Raw genomic sequence first — 10,120 nt, forward strand, 5'->3', positions numbered from 1 at the left:
CTCTTCTTCTCCACCTTCTTCTTCCTCCTCCTGCCTGCAACTCCATCTTCTCCTTTCTTTCTTCTTCTTTATCTTCTTCTTCTTCTTCTTCTTTTTCCTTCTCTTCTCTTCTTTTTCCTTTCATTTCTTCTTCTTCTTCCTTTCTCTTCTTTCCTCCATGGCCGAACCAGCACATCCCCCGCGCACAATGCTGCACGCACTAGCTCCACCTCCGCGGCTACTTCACCCGTCGCCGGCCATCACTATCGTCTTCTAGTAGCCGCACGACCATTGCCACAGCCGCCCGAACCAGCAACTAGCTTCCTCGCGCGACTCGAGCTGCTTGCGTGCTAGCTGCCATGTCCACTGATCTCCATTACTGGTTCACCAAGGCCCCTTGGTTGCTGCCCCGCCGTTGGCATTCCCGGCTTCTACACGATCGGCTCGGCCCGCCACTACCACGAACCACCAGCCAGCCTCATCGCCTCGGCCATCGCTACCCTGCTCGAACTAGCATGCTTCTATCTTCTCCTAGCATCGCGGCCATGGCTGCATTAGCTCGCCTCCAGCCATGATCGGCCCCGAGCTCTTTCTCCCCCATGTGAACTCTCTTTCGATCTCTCTCTCAAGCTCCCTCTTAGCCTCACGATCTCTCGGCCAGCTTCTCCCTTGTCATTTTCTTGCTTTCATTTCTCTCTATTTATAGGCAATTCCATTGCCTCGAGCTTGCCATGGCGCCATCCCTCAATGCATATAACTCATGCAATTTTCAGCTAACACGTTTGCAGAGGCGTGGTGTTAAATTTGCAGCGCATGGGTTCCAATCTGCAGGGTATGGGATTTACAGAGCCATGTCTCACGCATGCCCACCTATACATATATATATATATATATGATTATATAATTATATTATACATTTAAATCTCATTTTTTATTTTTATTTCATTTGGGCAATTTCATAATTACAATTATACTCCTAAATATTGAATTATTTTGCATTTCAATATTGAAAATACAAAATTAATAACTTTAAAGTTACTTAATTTGGTCGATTTTGCCCCAATGTCCTCACCGGGCCATTGGTTGATCCCGAAATTACTGAAGGGTTGATCATTATACAAAATCGAAGCCCCCCTAAGGTTTCGTTAATTTTTCGAGAGTCTCCTACAACGATTCGATCTTACAGCCTAATTAGTAGCTGTACCGAAAACTGTTCCCGATTCGATTTCTTTTGATACCATAAATCGTATATCGAGACCATGTAATTTTTAAGTAAGTGATTTTTTGCTAATTTTGTGTCTGCTTGCATATTTGACTATTGCATTTAGTTAGAAACTTATGAATTGGCGTGGCTGGAAACCTGGAATTTGTTATTGTGAATCTGTTATTGAATATTTGAATAGACCATATTTTTGCCTTCTCTTGTTTAAACTCTAGAAATATCGTTGTTGTATTGGCCTTGCATTTGCCTCAAATTTTGAGTTAAATATTTTAATTATTCGATTATTGAATTGTGTTATTTTTTTATTTATGTATCTTAGAATTTAAGATGAAACAACAACTTTTTGCGAGGCAAAAAGAGAGATCGTCACACTAGTAAAAGTACTTCAATTCATTGTGAACAAAATCAATATAGCACAAGTTTAATAATTTTTTTGTTTCAAAATTTCATCAAGCACAAATTTAGTGAAAATTTATTATATTAATTTTTTTATTACATAAAAATTTTATTATATTAACTTTTTAAAGTTTAGACGCCCAACCTAAATTCCTGGATCCGCCAGTGGCAATATTGGAGGCGCGTTTGGCCTTTCAGTGGGAATTTTACAATCCATACAGCTTAGGTGAAAGTCGTGGAGTGAGTATCACATCGACGGGTCTGGCTTTAGATAGCGCCATCCCTGATCCTTCCCTCATATCAACACTTCCATCCATGGGAGTAGCAAAATTGAAACCTTGAATAACACGAGCGAGCGTCAAGTGCACCATTCGCATGCTAGCTGTAATGCCGGGACACATTCTCCGGCCAGTGCTGTACGGAAGGTACTCAAGTTGGTGCCCTCTCACATCCGGCCTCTCATGGCTAGGGAGGAATCTGTCTGGCCTGAATTCACCTGGATCAGCCCATGCATTCGGGTCGCGATGCAGCTTCCATAAGTTTACGATTAATGTTGTTCCTTTGGGAACGTGGTAGCCTCCAACGTAGCAATCTGCGCGGGCTTCTCGCGGCACTGATAATGGGCCAGATGGATATAAGCGCAGAGTTTCTTTGACAATGGCTTGAAGATATGGCAAGTTATTGATGTCTGATTCTTCTGCCCATCTTTCTTTGCCGACGTGAAGGTCGAGCTCTTCTTGCGCCCCCTTTAGGGTTTCTTTGTGGTTTAGTAAGAGGGATAGTCCCCACGTCATGGTGAGAGCTGGGGTTTCTGTTCCTGCTAAGATGAAGAGCTGCACAATACAAATTGGGTATGGTAAAGACAAACTAAAATCAAAGTATTTTTATTTAGATTAATATTTTTTTATTCTTCAAATATATCATAATTTTATTTATAGATAACTTTCACCGGTAATTTTGTGAATTAGTATAGTCATCATTTTAAATTTTGACAGATTGTATTTAGTGAAATCCATTGCCATTCATGATAACTAAATGAGTCATGTTATTTGTACAGTAAAGAGTTTTACAGATGAGTGTACAGGATGATATATCGCGATTTTTGTTCACCCCCATTTTCTCTTCCCTTCCCTCAGTGCTGCAACCGATCACCCACTGTTGCCCCTCTTGTTGTTTTTTCTCGCCTCGCCTCCTCGCCGTTGCATCCTCCAGCAATCAGCTCATCTCTCGTCGTTTCATCAGAACCTCGATGCAGCGGCGAGGCGACATGCGAAAGGCAAGCTAGTTGTAGGAGAATGTAGCGGCGAGGAGGAGAGGCAGTAAGGCGACAGCGGCGAGAAGAAACGATGCAACTAAGGTGAAGAACGACAACGAGAAGGTCGCGGTGGATGGTCTATTGTAGCGGCGAGAGGAATGGGATAAAGGAGAGGTTGTTGGAAGGGAAATGGGCAAAATAGTCCTTGAGAGAGGAGAGAAAAGAACAAAATGATCATTCAATCCACCCGCAAAAATCTTATGGATACAAATAGCATTACTCTAACTACATATGGGATTTTGAAGCAACACACTACAAAAAAATTGATTTTTAGCGGCGGTTTCTAAAACCGCCGCAAAAAATGAAATTTTGCGGCGGTTTGCAAACCGCCGCAAAATACTATTTTAGCGGCGATTTTTTTTACATTTTGCGGTGGTTTTCAAAAAATCGCCGCTAAATTTAGAAAATAATTAAATAATTAAATAATAAAATTTAATTTAGCGACGGTTTCTTAAAAACCGCCGCTAAATTCAAAAATTATTAAATAATTTAAAATTAAAATTAAATTAATATTTGCGGCGGTTTTGAAAATCGCCGCAAAATTCATTAAAAAATTTAATTTAGCGGCGGTTTCTGAAAAACCGCCGCTAAATTCAAAAATTATTAAATAATTTAAAATTAAAATTAAATTAATATTTGCGGCGGTTTTCAAAACCGCCGCAAAATTCATTAAAAAAAATTAATTTAGCGGCAGTTTCTGAAAAATCGCCGCTAAATTCAAAAATTATTAAATAATTTAAAATTAAAATTAAATTAATATTTGCGGCGGTTTTCAAAACCGCCGCAAAATTCATTAAAAAATTTAATTTAGCGGCGGTTTCTGAAAAAACCGCCGCTAAATTCAAAAATTATTAAATAATTTAAAATTAAAATTAAAATAATATTTGCGGCGGTTTTCAAAACCGCCGCAAAATTCATTAAAAAATTTAATTTAGCGGCGGTTTCTGAAAAATCGCCGCTAAATTCAAAAATAATTAAATAATTTATAATTAAAATTAAATTAATATTTGCGACGATTTTTCAAAACCGTCGCAAAATTCATTAAAATATTTAATTTAATTTTTAAAAAAGAAATTTCCCCCCAAAACTTGCATTAATAATTTACAATTAATACTTATTGTATTAATAATTTATATTTTATAATTTACATTAATAATTTAAAATTTTCAATTGCTTTGAAATAATAAGTAGTAATAAAATTTTCCCCAAAATTTGCATTAATGATTTACATTTAATACTTATTGCATTAATAATTTACATTTTGTAATTTGCATCTTTATATATATAAAAAAAGGATAGTTTTCGAAAAAGAAATTTCCCCCCAAAACTTGCATTAATGATTTACAAATAATACTTATTGCATTAATAATTTGTATTTTGTAATTTACATTAATAATTTAAAATTTTCAATTGTTTTGAAATAATAAATAGTAATAAAATTTTCTCCCAAATTAATGATTTGCATTTAGTACTTATTGCATTAATAATTTATATTTTGTAATTTGCATCTTTATATATATAAAAGTAGGATAGTCTTCAAAAAAGAAATTTCCCCCCAAAATTTGCATTAATGATTTACATTTAATACTTATTGCATTAATAATTTACATTTTGTAATTTGCATCTTTATATATATAAAAGAATGATAGTTTTCAAAAAAGAAATTTCCCCCCAAAACTTGCATTAATGATTTACAAATAATACTTATTGCATTAATAATTTGTATTTTGTAATTTGCATTAATAATTTAAAATTTTCAATTGTTTTGAAATAATAAATAGTAATAAAATTTTCTCCCAAATTAATGATTTGCATTTAGTACTTATTGCATTAATAATTTACATTTTGTAATTTGCATCTTTATATATATAAAAGTATGATAGTCTTCAAAAAAGAAATTTCCCCCCAAAATTTGCATTAATGATTTACATTTAATACTTATTGCATTAATAATTTACATTTTGTAATTTGCATCTTTATATATATAAAAGAAAGATAGTTTTCAAAAAAGAAATTTCCCCCCAAAACTTGCATTAATGATTTACAAATAATACTTATTGCATTAATAATTTGTATTTTGTAATTTGCATTAATAATTTAAAATTTTCAATTGTTTTGAAATAATAAATAGTAATAAAATTTTCCCCCAAATTAATAATTTGCGTTTAGTACTTATTGCATTAATAATTTACATTTTGTAATTTGCATCTTTACATATATAAAAATAGGATAGTCTTCAAAAAAGAAATTTTCCTCCAAAACTTGCATTAATGATTTACAATTAATACTGATTGAATTAATAATTTGCATTTTGTAATTTGCATTAATAATTTAAATCTTTCAATTGCTTTGAAATGATAAGTAGTAATAAAATTTTCCCGCAAAACTTGCATTTAATACTTATTACATTAATAATTTACATTTTATAATTTGCATTAATAATTTAAATCTTTCAATTGTTTCGAAATAATATATACTAATTATGTAAAATTAATAATAAATTTTAAATATACAAGTTTTTCAATGCTAATTGTTTTATATTAAATTTGCATGAATTTTATGAGAAATATTAATAGACAACTTAAACTATTAATTAAGTCATAGAAAAGTATCTATTTATTTAATATATTATTTTTATATCTTTATTCTATGTATATTTATATAATAATAAAATATGATAGTTAAATAAAGTATTTTGCCAAATGTCAATTATTAGGGTTGTCAAGTATTAGAGTTCTTCAATACTAATTAATATTTAAGGTATCACATTTTTACGACTATGGAAGAAATCAAAATTCATTTTTTAAAAATTTTGTTATTATTGAAAAAACTTATTCTTACTCATATTTAAGAGTTTTAATTTATATTTATAATTATAATATAATAAATAAAAAATAACGAACGTCTTTAAGTGAAAATATTATAGATTTTATAATATTTATTTATAAATAAATATAATATAATAAAAAAAATTATAAGTATATTGAATTAAAAGTGTTCTCCATTAACATATTGAATAGTGAATAATTAAGTAAACTTAAATTTTTTCAATATGATTAAAGATTAAAAAATTATAATTATCAATTTAGTTAAAATTATTTAAAATAATAAATTTATTTTTTTATTTTTAAATTAAACTCTCCCACATATCACGGGATTTACCACTAGTTAAAAATTTAATTTAAAAAAATAAAAATAAAAATAAATTTAACAAAATTTTAATAATTTTAAAATATATATAATTTTTTTATTTTTAATAAATTAATTTAGTTAATTTAATTCAATTAATTTATTTTTAATTTATTCCTTTATTCTTTTAAAAAATGATAAATTAATTAATGTTTTTCTTTCTATATTAAAAAATATAAAGTATAATTCTAAAAAATAGTGGTATATAATTTATATATGTAATTATAATTAACAAGGGAAGTTGGTAGATCAGGCAGGTTTCAAGCATGCAATGGCATATGGGAGGTTGTGGGTTCGAAACTGGGGAAGGGGTTAATTTCCAGCCTCGCCACGTGGCGCGCGGATATGCGGCCACGTGGCTGGGCGGTGGGCAACCGTGTGGGCGCGGGCGGGTGAGAGTGTAAAATTTTTAATTTAAATTTTAATTTTTTATTTTTTTAATTTTTTATTTTTTAAAAATTTTAATTTTTTTAATTTTTGCGACGGTTTAAAAACCGCCGCTAAAATAAAAAATTTTAATTTTTTTTAATTTTAGCGGCGATTTTTAAAACCACCGCTAAAATTAAAAAAATCGCCGCAAAATCAGTGATTTAGTGGCGGTTATTCCAGCGGTTGGTCAAAATCGCCGCTAAATGCTCCACGACGGCTGGTTCAGCGGCGGTTTTCATCACTTAGCGGCGATTAAAAACTGCCGCTAAATGCAAAAAAAACCGCCGCTAAATGCCAATTTTTTTGTAGTGACAGTATTTTTATCTTAAATATAACTACTAAAAATTTATAGTGAATTCTTAGCTATAAATATAAATATAAATATGATGTACAGTTGTAAAAGTTTAAAAAGGAATTCCATTTCATTTTATTTGTAACGGTAAAAGAATATTTAAATTAGCGACTTTTCAACCTATAGGAATCTCAGAAGTAGCATGTAAAATATATTGCTTTATTTGCATTATCTAAAAACAATCGTGTACCTGGGCCAAAGCCTTGATGACGGTCTCGGTTTTGTAGCCTTCAATGGAGTCATGTTCAGCAAACAAAGATAGCATCACGTAGATGAAGTCGGAGTCGTGCTCTTCCACCTGGCCCTTCTGCCACCTCTGGAGATGCTCTTCCACCCAACTGCTCATAAACCCATCCACCTTCTTCGCATTTCGCTTCATTGCCCTAACCCTTCCTTGCAAATCAAGCCACCTCAAGTGCGGCACCACCGCCGAAAAATCGAAACTCGCCGTCAAATTCGCAAGTTCCCCAAACGCTTCCGTGAACCGTTCTTTCTCCGATTCGTTATCTCCATCTTCTCCAGTATCGTATCGTTTTCCGGCGATCATTTTCAGAATCATGTTTCTAGTCACTTGCCTGAACCATTTGGCCATGTCCACCGTGGTTGTTCCGCCGCACCTTGCGGACAACTCTCTTATCGCGGCACCCACCTCTGCGGCGCGGACGTGGCCGAGCGAGCCTATCCGCCTGTCGGAGAGAAGCTCGAGGGTGGTGACCTTGCGCATCTTCCGCCAGTAGGGTCCGTGCGGGCCTAATCCGAAGTTGGCGCCATGGTAGCCCAAGTATTTCATGGCGGCGGTCTCCGGCCGATCCATGAAAGCGGCATCATTCGTAATGAAGCAATCTTTAATCATTTCCTTGCTGCTAACAACAACAGCCCGGTGCATGCCGAGTTGAAGAGAGAATATCGGGCCGTAGGTATCGGCCATGGCTGCGAGCTTCCGGAAAACGGGTGTTTGGCCGGCGAGGAGGGGTAGGTGGCCCAAGATCGGCCAGGCGCTTCTTGGTTTGGGGGGCTCGACGCCGTTCTTGGCATGACGTTTGTGTTTGAAAAACTTGTATGAGTAGAAGAGGAAAAGCACTGCTACAATCGCTTGAAACGGTGACTGCAAATCCATCTGGGAAAGAGCAGAGAGAGAGAGAGGGGGGGGGGGGAAAGGAGCTAGAACGGCAATGGCAGACCCAAGAGAGACAGAAATGTTATTTATAACTAGTTCTTGTCCCGTGCACACAACATCCAAAATATATATATATATAAGATAATAGCTCAAAATATGAAATGTACATTATTTATTTATTTAAAGAATTAATATTTAAATTATCATTAATCATATTTATCTGTTATTTAATGTATCTAAGATATATATTTTTTATTTTTTAATTCCTAAATATTCATCTTCTATATTCAATAAATTGAATAAAGATATTAACAATGACTATCTTACTTTATATATATAAAGATATTATATATTATTATGTTATATAATAATAAGATAATTTGTTATGATTTAATTAATATTTTAAGTGTCCATTCATATTTCTCATAAATAGTATTTATTTTTAATTGATTGATGAATTAATTAAATATTTAATATTCACATAATAATATATTGAAAAATTAATGATTAGCATTGAAAAACTCATATATTTAAAATTCATTATTAATTTTACTGTAATTAGTACTTATTATTTTAAAATAGTTGAAAATTTTAAATTATTAATGCAAATTACTAAATGCAATAAGTACTAAAAGTAAATTATTAATGTAAGTTTTGGAGGAAATTTTTTTTTTTCAGACTATCATACTTTTATATATATAAATATATTATATTATATAAATATAAAATAATTTTTTATGACTTAATTAATACTTTAAGTGTCTATTTATATTCCTTATAAATAGTATTTATTTTTGATTGATTAATCCGCATGTATTTAAAATTAATTATTAATTTTACGGTAATTAGTATTTATTATTTCAAAACAATTAAAAATTTTAAATTATTAATACAATAAGTACTAATGCAAATTATTAATGCAAGTTTTGGGGGATTTTTTTTTTCTAGACTATTCTACTTTTATATATATAAAGATATTATATATTATTATATTATATAAAAATAAAATTTTATTTAATAGATAATTTTCTATGACTTAATTAATACTTTAAGTGTCTATTCATATTCCTCATAAATAGTATTTATTTTTGATTGATTGACGAATTAATTAAATATTTAATATTCACATAATAATGAATTACAAAACCCATGATTAGCATTGAAAAACTCATGTATTTAAAATTAATTATTAATTTTACAGTAATTAGTACTTATTATTTCAAAATAATTAAAAATTTTAAATTATTAATGCAAATTACTAAATGCAAATTATTAATGCAAGTTTTGGAGGAAATTTTATTTTTCAAACTATTCTACTTTTATATATATAAAGATTATATATAAAATATAATATTTATATTATATTATATAAAGATATAATTTTATATAAATGAACAATTTTTATGACTTAATTAATAGTTTAAATATTTATTCATATTACTCATAAATAGTATTTTTTTTATTGATTGACGGATTAATTAAATATTTAATATTCATATAATAATGTATTGGAAAACCTATGATTAGCATTGAAAAACTCGTGTATTTAAAATCTATTACTAATTTTACAATAATTAGTACATATTATTTCAAAACAATTAAAAGATTTAAATTACTAATGTAGATTATAAAATATAAATTATTAATGCAATAAGTACTAAATACAAATTATTGGTACAAGTTTTTGGGGAAAATTTTATTACTACTTATTATTTCAAAGCAATTGAAATATTTAAATTATTAAAGTAAATTACAAAATATAAATTATTAATGCAATAAGTATTATTTACAAATCATTAATATAAGTTTTGGAGGAAAATTTATTTTTTCAAGATTATCCTACTTTTATATATATATAAAGATAATTAATTTTTAATTTTAAATAAAATATTAAAATAATTTGACAAAACTGCAAGCATCTGGTATTTACATATTTAATAAAATAAATTAAAAATAAACACTTTAACACAAAAATATTAATATATATGTCTATATATATATATATTATATTTATAGGAATAGGAAACTAGCCAAGTGTGGCACTGCCGTGTGTTTAAATTTTAAAATATTAAAAATAACATTAAAAATATTTTGTTGTACAAACTACAAGCATACAAATAC

At 30.2% G+C, this 10,120-nt stretch overlaps 1 protein-coding gene across 1 annotated transcript; it reads right to left on the reverse strand.

The window, feature by feature from the left end:
• Positions 1–1,607: 1,607 nt before the first annotated feature.
• LOC127807822 (cytochrome P450 CYP82D47-like) lies at positions 1,608–8,039 on the reverse strand. The gene is made up of 2 exons (XM_052345948.1): positions 7,073–8,039; positions 1,608–2,430 (listed from the first exon to the last, which is right to left on the reverse strand). Exons 1-2 carry the CDS (start codon positions 7,997–7,999, stop codon positions 1,804–1,806), a joined length of 1,554 nt encoding a protein of 517 aa, XP_052201908.1. The 5' UTR covers positions 8,000–8,039; the 3' UTR covers positions 1,608–1,803.
• Positions 8,040–10,120: the final 2,081 nt, after the last annotated feature.

The sequence above is a fragment of the Diospyros lotus genome, chromosome 8, assembly GCF_014633365.1.
Source record: "Diospyros lotus cultivar Yz01 chromosome 8, ASM1463336v1, whole genome shotgun sequence".
NCBI lineage: Eukaryota > Viridiplantae > Streptophyta > Magnoliopsida > Ericales > Ebenaceae > Diospyros > Diospyros lotus.

Coding starts and splice junctions, on each gene's coding strand:
- LOC127807822 (XM_052345948.1), bottom strand. CDS start 7,999: ATGGATTTGCAGTCACCGTTTCAAGCGATTGTAGCAGTGCTTTTCCTC. Junction 2,431..7,072: donor TCATCAAGGCTTTGGCCCAG/GTACACGATTGT, acceptor TGTATTGTGCAG/CTCTTCATCTTAGCAGGAAC.